Source organism: Danio rerio, chromosome 3, assembly GCF_049306965.1.
Source record: "Danio rerio strain Tuebingen ecotype United States chromosome 3, GRCz12tu, whole genome shotgun sequence".
NCBI classification, from domain to species: Eukaryota; Metazoa; Chordata; class Actinopteri; order Cypriniformes; family Danionidae; genus Danio; species Danio rerio.
In genome coordinates, this window is record NC_133178.1 from 29232513 (window position 1) to 29248384 (window position 15872).

At 37.5% G+C, this 15872-nt stretch overlaps 1 protein-coding gene across 10 annotated transcripts in view; it reads right to left on the reverse strand.

The window, feature by feature from the left end:
- Positions 1-8516: 8516 nt before the first annotated feature.
- Positions 8517-15872, reverse strand: part of med25 (mediator complex subunit 25) — a 34481-nt gene continuing 27125 nt past the window's right edge. For 2 of the 10 annotated variants that reach the window (XM_073938533.1, XM_073938536.1), the window contains exons 16-20: positions 15463-15552; positions 15221-15292; positions 12042-12200; positions 9177-9282; positions 8517-9017 (exon numbers count right to left, since the gene is read on the reverse strand). In XM_073938533.1, coding sequence (XP_073794634.1) covers positions 8911-9017; positions 9177-9282; positions 12042-12200; positions 15221-15292; positions 15463-15552 — 534 coding nt within the window. In that variant the 3' untranslated portion in view covers positions 8517-8910. 10 annotated transcript variants of the gene reach the window in all.

Here is a 15872-nt window from a genome sequence, read left to right on the forward strand (position 1 = left end):
AAATTTGGCAAGTTCATTTGATACAGCTTTCTCAGATCATGTTTTAATTTAGCCTATTCAGATATTGATTTACTCATCTTCATGTTGTGTGAAGGAACGCATTACCTTTCCAGTCAATTTACATGTAGCATTAAGATAGAGCAGATATTTTAAACAATCCAGAATTGTGGCAACATTCATTCTTTCTTTTTGGCTTAGTCCTATTATTAATCAGGGGTTGCCACAGCGGAATGAACCGCCTACTTATCCAGCATATGTTTTACACAGCGGATGCCCTTCCAGCTGCAATTCATCACTGGGAAACACCCATACACACTTATTCACACACATACACTATGGACAATTTAGCTAACACAATTCACCTATAGCACATGTCTTTAGACTTGTGGGGTAAACCGAAGCACCCAGAGGAAACTCACGCGAACACAGGGAAAACATACAAACTCCACATAGAAATGCCAAGAGGCTCAGCCAAGGCTCGAACCAGCGACCTTCGTGCTGTGAGGCAACAGTGCTACCCACTGCGCTTGTTGGCAACATTATTATGGCAATTTCCAGTAGTCCCGTATTATTAGAGAGAAGTGCGTAATTATCTGGTAAAGATATCCCAGACTGAGTATATGCCCAACTTTTTTAACACAGGCTCATTGTGAAAACGTACCCCCGTAAACATTTCTGGAGAGCACAAATTATGTAACCAGTGCTATGTATGGCTGCATTTCCTCTTTAAAACTAACGCTACGGAGTGGTATAACGCAGCTGATAGCTTCTGTTTTTATTTGCGATACCAGTTGACTGCTTACCTCCATGTGGACGGCTATTCCTCTGTTACCCAGTAGGTCGCCATGTGCGTCGACGGACTTGAAATGCAGAGAGGAGTTGACTGCATCGATGGGGTTTGAGTTTGCCAAAGAACAGTTCCAGAGAGCGGGAAAAACAACAGGCTAAAAATAAAATAAACAAGTAAATAACAGGGTGAGATTGTGTTAAGACCTGAAAACATGGTAAAATCAGGTGAGGGCTTGTCTTTTTCACAATTGCTTTTGAAAACACTATCGGTTGGGTTTAGGGAAGGGGGTGGGCGCGTCAGTCAGTGCTTTTAAAAAACACTATCGGTCGGATTAAGGGAGGGAAGTGGGTGGGGGGTTCGGTTAGTCAACAGTGGTCTCTGGTAGATTTACACAAGAAAAGAAGGCGCAAATGGCAGTCGCGAGAGAAATTTCAACCAGAAGATCTTCAATCTTTGAGTGGATCTCAGAGTTAGGATGAGTGGCAGCTTTCAAAAAACTTTTCCTACAGGTCTACGTGGATTGAAATTTATTTTCTTAAATTAGGACAATATAAAGAAACAATGGCTGTCACAGTGGCGAAGTGGGTAGCACAATCGCCTCACAGCAAGAAGGTTGCTGGTTCGAGCCTCGGCTGGGTCAGTTAGAATGTCTGTGTAGAGTTTGCATTTTCTCCCCGTGTCCGCATGAGTTTCCTCCGTATGCTCCAGTTTCCCCTACAGTTCAAAGACATGTACTATAGGTGAATTGGGTAAGCTAAATTGTCCGTAGTGTATGTGTGTGAATCAGTGTTTATGGATCTTTCTCAGTGATGGGATGCAGTTGGAAGGGCATCCACTGGATAAGTTTGCGTTCACCGCTGTGGTGACCCTAGATTAATAAAGGGACCAAGCTGAAAAGAAAATGAATGAATGAATGAATGAATAAAGAGAGAACATAAAAATTTAACACAGCCCCTTTTATAAAAAAAAATTATTTATTATTTAATAAGCATATACATTTGTTTGACACTGTCTTTTTGAACGTTTCTATACTTGAAATCTATCTGTATTATTTGCAAATGAGATGATCAATAAAAAGTTAAGATTATAAAAAGAAAACCCCTTCATTGAGGTATTAAACAGTTCTAGTTGACACATGATTACTGCAGAACTACAGTAGTATTAAACATGAAAATCAATATTTCTGTTGTGTTGTTGTTTAGGCCACACTGCAATTACCACTTCACCTCATTCAGTCAGCTAGTGGTCAGTCCGATGACATATAGTGCAATTGTGCTCTGGGCATCCAGAGTCCTGACCTTTCCTGATCCCATCCCCCTCTCTCTCTTGAGGAACTTCACTTCCTGTCAATATATAACATCTTATCGTAATAAATGATGACAAAAATAGATATTTACTTTTTTTTTTACCTCATTCAAACAAAATTCTTCAATTAAGTGGATGAGATTAAGCTCAAAATTAACGAAGCCAAAAATGTATTAAAATTACGTCTTTGCAGCGTGTAGAATGATGATGTACTGAATCTTGTCCAATATTAGTTGATGATAGAAAATATGTTTATATATTAATTATTAAATTAACCATTTCATTGTCTGTTTTGAATGACTACACCTACCCCAACCCTAAACCCAACCCTTACAGTTATTAACGTTTACACCTCCCTCTATCCCTAAACCAGAGGTGTCCAAACTCGATCCTGAAAGTTTAGTTCCAACCTCAGACACACCTAGGCTAGCTAATCAAGCTCTTACTAGGCTTTCTAGAAACATCCATGCAGGTGTGTCAAGGCAAGTTGAAGCTAAGATCTGCAGGACACCGGCCCTGCATGACACCCCTGCCCTAAACCCATCCATCACAGTGTCATGGCTATTACCATAGTGGGCATTACAATGTCTTGAAATAATGACTAAACTTACCCCCTGGCTTTTTAACCATCACCATATCATACAATGGGCTTCATCTCTCTGTCTTCTTTCCACCAGTAAGCTAGTGTGTGGTGTGCAGTCTGGCGTCCAGGTAGATGCTGCACACTGGTAGTGGTTGAGGAGACCCCCACCCTAAATCTGTCAAGCACTTTGGGTGCTCAGAAAAGTAATATGCAAATCAAACAAATCATTATTAATATTATTACAAATGTGTGGTCTACATCATTTGTAATCATAAGCAGACCAATTAACACCATTACTGCTCTGACCGATTGCCTGATGTGCGCAGATGTTGTTCACACAACTTCATGGATGAACTCCAGGACACTAGCAGATTCAGGGGAATTGTATTGCATCACAGTGCGAAGATGTTGTGCTCTGCACTGAGGAAAAATGTTTGCTGCTTATTTCAATACTTGAGTTGTAATCGAGTAATGGTGATGGGTGTTCCATTTTTGGCAAGCGCTGCACACAGTAGACCAATCACATTGCATATTGATTTTGCAGCGGCACGCAAAAGAGTGGTCGGAAAAATGAATCGCTGAACAAATCAAACGGAAGTCATTGGAATAATTAGGTAAAATAAATAGACTTTATTTTGACATTGCGTGTATATCTGCTTGTTTTTGAGGACTCCCTAAATCTAAGTATGAACCTTTTACAATACTTAATAGGGGCACTTAATGTCTTGTTCACATAAATGACTCATGTCTGAGACATAAGTGAGCCAGGAATGTCTCTGTTGCCTCTTCAAAACAAAGAAATACACGACAACCTTGAGTGGAATAATAGTGAGATTAGAAAGTGAATGAGCCAAACCAATCAAGACTCGGTGAAGTCTTGACCATTACGAGTACCATCAAAGCCACACTCCACTGAGCCTGCATGATAATTTGCCTGTCTATACTACTGGTTAATAATATTTCCTATCAGACCTCTCGGTTGCACTTCCTTTTCTTAAGCTGCCTGTTAGCTGCTGTACCACATCAGGTCAGGAGTTGCAGAAGGCATTGCCTAGCTGTGAAAGAAATGTATTACCTTTTTCTTTGTCCAGTTTTTCCCTCCTAAATTGGTCTGACCCGATCACGGCCAGAGTTTTTGCCCCATCTCACCATTGGAACTCGAATGCCTTCGCTTCACCAAGCCAAGATGCTCATGACACAAGAAAGAGATCAGTTTCCCCACAGCAGTGCAATTACACCCAATAAACATCTCCACTGTCAGAATACCAACCCTTCAAATGCTCCCTCATGGGCATGAAAACCTCAGACTTCACCCCAGACAGTGTGTTTTGCAAGTCGAATGGGTAAGGTCTTTAAAAAGCACCGGAAAACACCTGCACGCTGAGCCATGTCAATGCACATCCATTAAGACCACAGAGGCAACTCTGCCCTAGAGGACCAATGACCGCACCATTTCTGTCAGGGCGAGACAAACATCTATGGGGCAGTAGTGGAGAACTGCACAAATCAAGCACTTGAGAAAAAGTAGATATCCAAACAAAGTATTACTCCAGTTACAAGTACTCCTTTTCAACTTTAACCCAAGTACAAAATAACCTGATTTTTGCATAGTTCACTCAGATCAGATTATCTGAACCAGTGAATTGTTAACTGCCAAGATCATTTTAATCAGAGACTCATTAACTGCAGAATGACTACACCTACCCCAATCCTAAACCCAACCCTTACAGTTATTAACGTTTACACCTCCCCCTATCCTCTGAATCAATGAACAGTAAACCGTAGAGTCACTCTGAACAGATAGTTTGAGAACTGCAGACTCGATTTGAATACATCAACTGAATCAGTGAATCTTTAACTGTAGATTCTGTTTAGATAGTTTGAATCGATAAACTTGGATAGCTCCAGCCAGATCGTCTAAATCAGTACATTGTCCAACTGGTAATTCACTCAGAGCAGATCATTTCAATCAGTGGTTTGTTAACTTTAGACTTGCTGTGAATTGATCATTTTTCGAGTTGTTGACTCTGGGCTCTGACCGAGCAGTCCATTTGAATCAGTGGGTTGTTGACTTGTGAACAGACTCAGTTGGATGTCTTCAGTTCCCAGTTTTTGGTGATTTGTGTACCAATTTAAAGTTCAAGTGAACTTAGGACTAAACAGCATATTGAATTGGGGGCAAGGCTTATTGTATTTGAACATCATTCCTTCATAGCAATTACCAGTAAGTATGTTTACATGGGACACCAATAATACGAATAAGACACTACTCTGATTAAGAGTCTAGCATAATCTGACTGAAGTCATAATTCAACTAAACAGAAATGGAATTTAGACGTGGAGTATGCCGATTTTAGTTGCATTATTGAAGTGCAGCACAGACATGTAAACACCACAACCAAACTATTACCATCGTGTAGGATTTTCTACACCTTTTTCTGTCAGGATAGTCTATACACACTGCTGTTTGACACTATTCTCTGCACTTACTTAGTCAGTGAAGGACCAAAGACACCTGCATCGAGAAATGCGAAGGTTTTCATTCCATTAAAACAACACTCTTCCAACAGTTCATACTTCAGCTTCTCCAACCGCAGCAAATTCTGTCTTTACTGTTGATATTTGCCGGAATTTAATCAGGAAGTTACGATTTACGATCTCTTCGACTTCTTTTTCTTCTTTTCTTTAGTTGGATGTAAATGCTGCTTAATTTTGAACATATTTAATGCAACATTCCAGTTTTGCGCATAAAGTTAATTCGCATTTTTGGATTGAAACATAGCTAATGTGTGTAGCATGGTTATTAATATTTTGGCTAAGTCTACGCTAATAGCGTAGTGTTTAATGCGTCGACATATAGACGTTTTTCTTGGAACGCAAAATTACCCATGATGCTTTGCGTGTATGCACAAGAAGAATGCGAAAAACTTCCGGTCGGCAGCTGATGCGTGTAAACAGTCACATTTGGACAGCTTTGAAACGATAGTTTTAATCTATTTTACCTGCTTTTATCCTCTTTGAACTAATACTGTTGTCTGCCATTGTTTTATAGTTAAAGCAAAAGTCAGTCTAGCCAATCGCCCCCTTAAAACAAACTCTCGGTTGCTCCATGACCCACTTATTCCCTTGGCCACAGCTCCGCGTCCATTGAGCAGACGTTGCAAGATTAAATGCAGCCATACGGCCACTGGAACTGCAACAATACTCGCTCTTCCAGATGAGTGAGCAGAATGGCCCGACTCCTCACGTTTAATATACTGAGGCGGAAGCACCAGTCATCACTGTCTGCACTGCAGCCGTTCACTCATTGCGATGCTACTCCATTGCTTTATTTAGACAATAACGAGGCAGAAAGTGTGCATCGACACCCATCAAACTGTGCAAACAGTCTGCATATCCCAAGAAGTGCCGCCTAAACCAAGCTGGCTTTAAATAGGTACAACCGCAGACTAGAAAGTAGCAAAGTTAAAAGGAAAAAAGCAAGGGCACGTAGCCCACAGTTGTTCAGCGGTTGACGTGACCTGGATGGCAGCGAAAGGGATGAGCAGCCGTCACCGCGAGACAGAAGAGCCTCTATCCGTGAGTGTATGCGGCGTGTGTGAGGAAGGGATGGAGAGAAAGCTTAGAATCAGATCCCAGTGTCAGCGTATCTTAGCAACCGTCTCCGTCTCCCAGGTGACAGGGACTAACATCACTTCCTGTCTGTGTGAGAATGTGTGTCTGTGTACTAAGAAGTCTGCAGGCATGCAAAAAAATGCAAAACAAAAGTGTGCATGCAAGTAGAAACGCTTGATTAGTCTCAAATTGGAGGCTGGTTAATTCTCCTGAACGTCCTACTGGTTGGTAACTTGCATTGCGGGCTCATGTTCTCAGATTCAGAACATGCATTTCTAATGTGGCAGATATGTAGTAATGCCTCACACAAAGCTTCATAATTAATGCCTCCGGGTGCTCGAAGAGAATAAGCATGATGAGGCGGTCATTAAAAATGTTTGTTCAGCACACAAGATGCTTAATCAGAAAGGTTCAGTGTCAGATTCTCTATATGTGAACGCTCAGATCCAAGATATCTGCGTATATCTGTGGACTGTAGTCGTACATTGTGTCTATGTCCAGCCTGATTATGTGTTATGCCAAGGAAAGCGTGGCCAAGTGCTGCCATCTGGTAGAACTACTTGGCACTGGGGTCCACTGTATGGTTCCATGACATATTGGAGTGGTTAATTTTAACGCTGTGACACCATTTGGCTGAATCAAGCATTTTGCAACCTATCATTCAGTCTATTTAAGTCACTCATGCGCTGCTATCACACAACCACCAGGTTATTACATAAAACCTTAAAGGGAGAGAACAAAAATAAAGGATGTGGGATATAAATCAGTGGTTCACAAAGTGTGGGTCAGGACCCCCCAGGGGTTCACAGGACAACGTGACCAAATTAATTAAATTAAATTAGTAGAATTAACTTACAGAAGAAAAAAATCTAATAGTTACATTCAATCATTTATTTATTTTCTTCTTTAGCTTAGTCCCTTCATTAATCTGTGATTGTCACAGTGGAATGAACCGCCAACTTATCCAGCATGTTTTACACAGTGGATGCCCTTCCAGCTGCAACCCATCTCTGGGAAACATCCACACACTGTCGTTCACACTCATTTTTATATACGTTGCTCAGCAACACAGACACCTCCAAGTGGTGTTAAAAGTGTCCCATACTGTATTTATAAGGTGTAATTTACCCCAAAATGTCATTTGTGTCAATGTAATGAAGTATTCTTGGCCGCAAAGCCACGCATGAGCTGTTTGTTTAATACCGAGAGGACGTATGCATGCCTGCAAATGATGACCACTTTAGTGAACATAACCTGCTTAGGCGGTGAAAAACAGGTAATAAAGTTTTAAATAACATTCAGTTTGTTGTACAAAAAACAATTTTGTTTAGTTTTTTTTTTTTTTGGGGGGGGGGGTGACTTGCATGTATGTTTTTTCCTCAAAGTAATGGCAGCCATAACAAAAAAGTGAAACTGAAAGTGCACACAACATTTAAATGATCTTATCGCATTTTAGTTATGATCACGAGTCAAGCATTTGATGTTTTTTCATTCATAGTGAACACAGTGTTCAGCATGAAAATAAATGTTTAAAGGGTCAATATAACTACTCTAGCCTATATGATCTTTAATATTATGCAAGAGGGAATCTGATAATAAATGGTTTAACATTGTGGTCAATGTCAAATGACAAGCAAATGTCTCAAACACAATAATTTATCTTATGAATTATGAATATTCTGAAATCATCACCTTACTGTGAATTCACAACCAGGACATGTTAATGTTCAAGTTCATCAATCCAAGTCTATACACCTATACAACCACCAGTAGACCTACACAAAGGCCTACTATTATTATTGTTGTTGTTTAACCATATGATTGAGAATAACATTATAATAGCCTACACTTATTAACCTTTATTTTACATCTACAGAACCGTGAGAAAATCGTGATCTTGATTTTAAGCAAAAAAATAAATAAAAATTGTGATTCCTATTTTAGCCAGAATTGTGAAGCCCTAAACGCGAGTCACCGGCATTGATATTTTTAGGTTGAAAAGTTTGGCAACCCCTGATTGAAATCCCACTTGTTTCATTCCAAATGCTTTTGGCTACATAATACAAAAAAAATCAGTTATGAAAAATGTTGCTAACTACACAGATAAATGAGCAGTTTTGTGTCCCTGTGACTTCAATTATAGATGAACTATTCAAAACATCTTCCTTTGTATTCATGGGGAACACTTTGCCCATTTAGGAGACTTTTTAACACAAAAAAAGCTGCTTGAGAAAATTAACTTTATTTAATTTTCATAAAACAACATGCTAGATCTCAAAGACAAATAATAAAAAAAGTAAAACCGAAAGAAAGTAAAATGCTCATAAAAATACAGTAGTAACCGGATTTGATTCATTCATTTATGAATGGGAGGAGTAGTTGAGTCTTCAAAGTGGAACCTAATTTTTTGTAAATGTCTTTTCCTCCAGTTCCTCCATATGAACCGCTTACATGATACGGTGATAAGTTTGTGTGTAAAAGCATCAACGAATACTTGAGTATGAAAATAAAGTCCTTCTTCCCCTACACGCTTTCTTCTAACAAAAAGTAAAAAAGATGATGACTTTCATATTCCGTAATTAAACCTCTGAAGCAAAGAATGATGGGAAAACAGTCCTTAGATTAGATCCATAAGAATTTCATCCTCCATGACGCTCGACACCGAAGGCATCCCTGGATTCTGTGTGACTGGACCACGTGGACCCGTCGGGACCATTAGTGGACCTGTGGGAATGTGAAATATAAATCTACAAAGTTTGGGGGGGAAATGAAATGAAGCATAAACCACAGCAAATAAATTCAATCTCTTACACAATTAACAAGGTCACAGATGTGATAAAAATAAATGGTGCTAATGATACTGTAGTGGAAATTAAGCGTTACCCTGGTGAGGCTGTCTCCACTGAGGCTGCATCTGAGCGCCCCCTCCTGGTGCTGCATGGACCATCTGCTGGATAGGATGCATCCCCTGCATGCCTTGCATACCACCCTGCTGTACATAGAGAGGCTGGCATATAAAAGCAAGTCAAACTTCATAGATCAGACTTTACATGGCTGCATCTAAATATCGCTTACTTTCCCACTATATAGTATGTCAAAGCAGTATGTGATCAAAGAAATTATTATTTTTATTTCACTCTACTCATAAAAGAGTAGGTTAAAACTGCTAAAATGACTTACTAGTTCAGTCGAGTGAATTAGGACACATTTAATACAACATGAGGCCGCAGAAGAGAATTTGTGAAAGCAGAGAAGCAATGCAACTGATTCTGCTAAATCACATGATCACAATGAAGCAGTAATTCATACTGTATAGAAATTATTTCTTTAGCAGTTGCAAAGCAGTTTCTTTTTCAATACAAGTCAAAGACTTCCATATATATGCAAATCTGAGATAAAACCCGAGCTCATGCAAACTCTGTCAACTCCCTTATGAATCCCTTACCCAAAGAGCACCAACACATTATTTAAGCTACCCCTGAGCAGTTTTTGTTTGATTTGGGATATTCATATAGCATTATTTACAAATGTTGTAAAGTTATAAAAATGTCCAAGATGCAAAAAACAAAACAAAACTTGTTTTTAATTTATTTTTTAGTTTAACTTTTCTTTTACCTTTCTTTTTTAATTTTCTTAGATACTTAGATATTTTTTGTTTTGTTTCTAGTTCAAAAATCAACAATTCTTAAATCAAGAAACATTTTATTGACAAGCAAAACATATTGTCTTGTTTTAAAAAATAATATGTCAAAATATAGTTGAACTTTGGCCAGAGGTGAAACGGTAGTGGCCAACTGAGGTTTTTTTTCCCCTTCACTTTCGTCAATTGGTGAAGTCTGTTCCACACCACTGGCATGCTTGGTTTGGGACTTGTGGAGCTGTTCATGGATGGATTTGCACTTCAGTGTTTGGAAGTTCAGCAGTGAAAATTAAACTACACTGAACTGAACTAAGCTAAACTTTAACTCTGAAAACTTGACTGACACAGTTTCAGTTTATTAGAATTTCTATGTTAAGCTGCTTAGACACAATCTATATTGCTATACAGCGCTATAGAAATAAACAGGAATTGAATTGAAAATTAAGTGAGTATATCCTTAAAACAAGCTAAATATCTGCCAACGGGTTAAGAAAAACAATATTGCCAAAACTAAAAACAAGATTATTTAGCTTGTTTTAAGCAAAATTTCACAGTTTTAAAAAATGTTTCTTAATTAAAGGATTCTGAAATATTTAGACTAGAAACAAGACAAATATATATAAGAAATGCATTTTTTGAAGTGCAATGCAGCTTACAATTGCTAAAACTAATTCTATGTACAGATACTAGTGAAACAGCTAGTGGGCTATATGCACACAGACTTTTAGTTATTAGCCAGCCAGCCTGGTCTTTTCATTACAAAATCGTTACGTTTAAGATCTGATTTCTTTACAAATAAGTGATCTTCACTGCCTGCTTGATATACGACATAAAATGGGTCATGAAGACCAGACATGAAGCACATAAAATTCCATTTTTGCCTGCCATCTCTTTAAAATATGAAATTGTATTTTACATCAATTTTTCAATGTCTTTCATCTGGCTTCATGTTTGACCAACTAAATAAATGATTAAGATTATTTAACTGATTGTATTTTAATTATATTAAGATGTTGATGCTGTAAAAGGAACCTTATAAGCTTTAAAATAGTCACATTAACCCTTCACCGGAAGTTTAGCAGTGGCTGAAAACGCTAGCTGTGCATATAGCCCATTAGTTACATGTGTTTACTGCTTACCACATCAGATCAGATTGTATACATCTTTTCCCACAAGTCAACGCCATCATATTTTCTTTTGCAGTTTAGTGTTGTTGCTTTAAATCTCTGGTTACTGTTGTTATACTTCAAAATGTGGATTAAAACCCTGGTCTCAGCTGATGTGCATACAGTGCCACAAAGAAGGGGCTTGTGAGTACCCTTCTTAAGTGGCACGCAGCCATTTTAAGTCCGCAGGACCACATTGAATTGTGCCATTTGGAATTGAGCCATAATCTCCAAAGCAGCAAGTCTATTGCATCAGAGAGAGCTGAATTATAGCAGTCTTGTGCTACAGCGCCTCACTGGCCACACCATATAATTGCAGGCCTTTAGTTTAGATCAGATGATCTCAAGATACTATTCAACAAAGCTATTCAAATTCAAACTATTCAACAAGCCGACAATTTATTTAATGTTAATGTAAAAAGAAATAGATCACCCAAAATGAACATTTACTCACTATTTACTTACCATCAAGTGATTCTATGAAAAAAAATAAAAAAATAAACAACATATTTTGATTAAAGCTGAAACCACTGACTTTCATGGTTACAGGTTTTTCAGCATCGCTTTGAAAAGTAGATGTTTGGACTAGAAACTAAAATGTAAGTAAAAAAAAACATTTTTTGCATGAATTATAAATAAATAAATACATATAATCTTTGTTACACCTCCAAACATCATAACATTTGTTCCCCAATGTTTAAACTCTATTGTAATGTACTTTTACAGGCTTTAAAAACACATGCAAATGATAAACTTTCACTGTATTATGGTTAAACTTAGCAGTGACTCAACAAACCGCATGTGTTCTGTGGCTCCTGGTCAACAATAATTTAGACTTAACATTGCATATATCATGCGATGTGACTGTTGCTTATGCGCACAATGCTGAAACGATATATTGTGCAGCCCTAATACTGACTAACAGCCCTGCCGCACACTTACAGGTTGCTGGCTGAGGAGCAGACTGCGGAGCTGGGGGTTTGCGCCTGGGTTCTGGAGGCGGAGCATGCCTCCACCAGGAGCCTGAGCTTGACCTTGGACCTGATTGGGTGGAGCACCAGTGACCGGCGCCTGCTGATTGCCTGTTGCGGCTGCTCTCAGCTAATGGAAACCAAAACCACAGTGATGAAGGAAGAAAGTAAGTGGACATGAGAAGGCACTGTTGTAAAACACTTTATTACATAAGTGCTAGCTCTGTGTGAGAGTCTCACAGGAGAGAGCCGTGAATAGAGAGCCACTGTAACTGTGTTAAAGGTATTAAAGGGGACATATTCCACACTTCTCTAGCCTTTTTTTCCCAGAAGTCCACTTACAATACAAGTCAAGGCTTCTCATATGAAACACGGCCGTAACTCAGTTTTACATAACCATTTTAAAGTCTCTTTCTAGTCTCAGCCCCCAGACTGATATTCATACAGATTTTCAGAGATTTGATATAGTTAGTAGCAAGTACAACAGACATTCACAAGCAGTTTATTCTAGAGATGGGAAGCTGGGGAGAATATAAGGAGATTCTAGATGTTTTATTTGTCTTGTAAAGGCAAATATATTTAACTCAGATCAATTACATTCACTATTTTACCTTAAAGGGACAGTTCACCCAAAATTAAATCTCATCATTTACTCACCTTTCAATTGTTCAAGACCTGTCTGAGTTTCTTTCTCCTGTTGAACACAAAATAAGCTATTTTGAAGAATGCTGGATGATGGCACTCACTGATTTTATAGTATTTTTACTATGGAAGTCAATGGGAGCCAGCGTCCAGCATTCGTCAAAATATCTTCTGTTCAACAAAGAAAAGAATCTCATAACTGATTAAAACCACATGACAAGGAGTAAAGAGTAAGGCAATTTTCATTCTTGTGTGAACTATCTCTTTAACCATAAACTGAATAATAATAATAAAGCTAATAATAATTATTAAAAAAAGAACAATTTACAACTAGGCATGGGACGATAATTGGTTTCAAGGTTTACCGCGGTTTGGAAAAGTCAAGGCTTTAAAACCGTCAACGTTTTCTGTAATATTGTTCCTAGGGTATGTGTACGTTTTTTTTTTTTTCTTGTAAATTTTTACCCAGACATTTAAAAAGAACTTATTTTGGAGCAGTAATCAAAATACCATGATACGTGATATTTTTAACCGAGGTTCTCATTCCGTCAAAATCTTATACCGGCCCATGCCTGTTTAAAACACTATTTTACAATCCACAATCTATAAAACCTTATTACAACTTTATTTTCACCTATATTAACTGATCAACATAATAGTGCAGCTTCTAAACCAACTCAAGTCTCAACAGCTTTAGGCAAAATGGCATTCATTTGGAAATTCAATTAAACTATTCAAACGTTTGTGTTCCCAAAAAAATTACTTATTTATTTTTATACTAATTTGTTCAAGAATTATATGGACTAAACTGGTTGTGTTTTATATTTAAGTTTCACTGACAAGAACAGAGTTATCCATTCATGAAATGCACTACACTGCATGCTGCATAATTTAAATTCGTTAAAAAGAACTGCCACATAAAAGTAATTTATATGGAAGTGGGGTTGACGACACTAGTTAGGCTGTATACAATTGCAGTCAGAATATATATATATATATTCTCGCACATCTTATATAAATCTTATATATATATATATATATATATATATATATATATATATATATATATATATAGTTTATTTTTTCCTGAATTTTTGTTTAATTAAATTTGATTATTTTTTTATAAATTAAAGAAGATTATTTCAACACGTTTATAAGCATAACTAATTTTATAGAACTTAATTATTTTATCTTTGCCAGAGGTGGGTAGTAATGGATTACATTTACTTGGTTACTTTGTTAAATTGTTGGGTAAAGTGTACATTTAAAAATGTGAACTTTTACTCAAGTAAATTATAGAGAAAAATCAGTACTTTTACTTCGCTACATTCTGTGGCGTTCCTTCGTTACCATTAAATGATAATAAATAATTCATATGACTTGTTTGCAAATATCAGGAGCCGCCGCATTGGAGAGGTTGGGTTGCGAGAGGTTGCTATAGAGATGCATCCCCCACTTTCGGTTAGAGAAGTCGTGCATTGGAATGATGGCTGTCGAGGAAGATGTGCGAGTTTATACTGTGGTCACGCCATATCACCATCTGTGGTTCCAAAAAAGACACGCTTTCTTTCCAGTAAGTTTATCAGACCAGCTCACTGTAAGTAATTTTTTCATCAGATACTTTTTCACTCTTACTTTTTACTCCAACTTTTACGATTGTTATTTTTACATGAGTAAAACAATTCCGGAAGTACTTGTACTTTTACTTGAGTGTAGATTTTGGATACTCTACTCACCTCTGATCTTTGCCATGATGACAGTAAATAATATTTTACTAGATATTTTTCAAAATACTTGTATTCAGCTTAAAGTGCCATTTAAAGGCTTAACTAGGTTAATTAGATTAACTAGGCAAGTCAGGGTAATTAGGCAAGTTATTGTATAACAGTGATTTGTTCTGTAAACAATTTAAAAAATTGCTTAAAAGGGCTAATAATACTGACCTTAAAATGTTTTTTTTTTTTGTTTTTAATTAAACTCCTTTTATTCTAGCCGAAATAAAACAAATAAGACTTTCTCCTGAAGGAAAAAAAATTATGGGAAATACTGTGAAAAATTAATTGGTATGTTAATTATTGTTTGGCAAATATTTACAAAAGAAAAAAAATAATAATTATAACTTCAACTGTAGGTGAATTAATTTTATTCAACCTAAATCAAAATAAGTTGATGAGAATGAAATGGACTACACTGGTTGTGGTTAATGTTTACATTTTTTGTGGTCTATTAAAATATGAAAGCTGTTGTTTTAAATTAAATTATTAATTTGTGACATAATAATATAATATGTTTGTAATAATATTGTATTTGTGTTCAAATAAACGCGGCTTTAGCGGCAAAAAGAGACTTGTTCAGCAAAATCCCCTTTAACGCATGGCGCTGTTCACAAGGCTGGTGCTGAAATGTCAGAAACTAAAGTTGTGAAACTCTATGCTTGCAGGAAAGCTGGACCTGTGTGTGTGTGTTTGTCTGCATGCATGCATGCATTATTGTGTTTGTGATTCTCACCATGTTGTTTTGCCTCTGCTGGTCCTCCATCAGTGTGACCTGACTGACGGAGGGCAAGCCCACCACCACAGACTGAGGCAGCAAGAGAGGGACAGAGAGGAGGAGAGCAGGAGGGTTAAGAACAGCATGCACATTCCATCTCAAGCCCAGGAGAAATACAAATAGGGTGAGTGCACAGGGCCAGAGGATCAGAAAGAGAGCAGGCCGGGGAGAGGGAATGGGTGGATACACTGCTGCTTTACCTGCTGTGGCACGTTGCCATGTGTAACAGGAATGGGGCCCGGCGGTCTGTTGAGGAAGTTCTGATTGGGCTGCACCTGTCCAGGTTGCATCTGAAAGGAGAAATAAGGATTTAAAGAAATGTTGCATAGGCACACTTTTTAGCTTTTCTGTTCATGATTGCATATTTATCCAGTTGAAGTCAGTTGAAGAATTATTAGCCACCTCAGAATTTTCTTTCCTTTTAAAAATATTTCCCAAATGATGTTTAACTGAGCAAGGGAATTTTCATAGTACGTCTGATCATATTTTTTTTCTTCAACAGAAAGTCTTATCGGTTTTATTTAGGCTATAATAAAAGCATTTTTTACTATTTTAAAAACCATTTTAAGGTCAATATTATTAGCTTTATTTTTTTGATTGTCTACAGAAC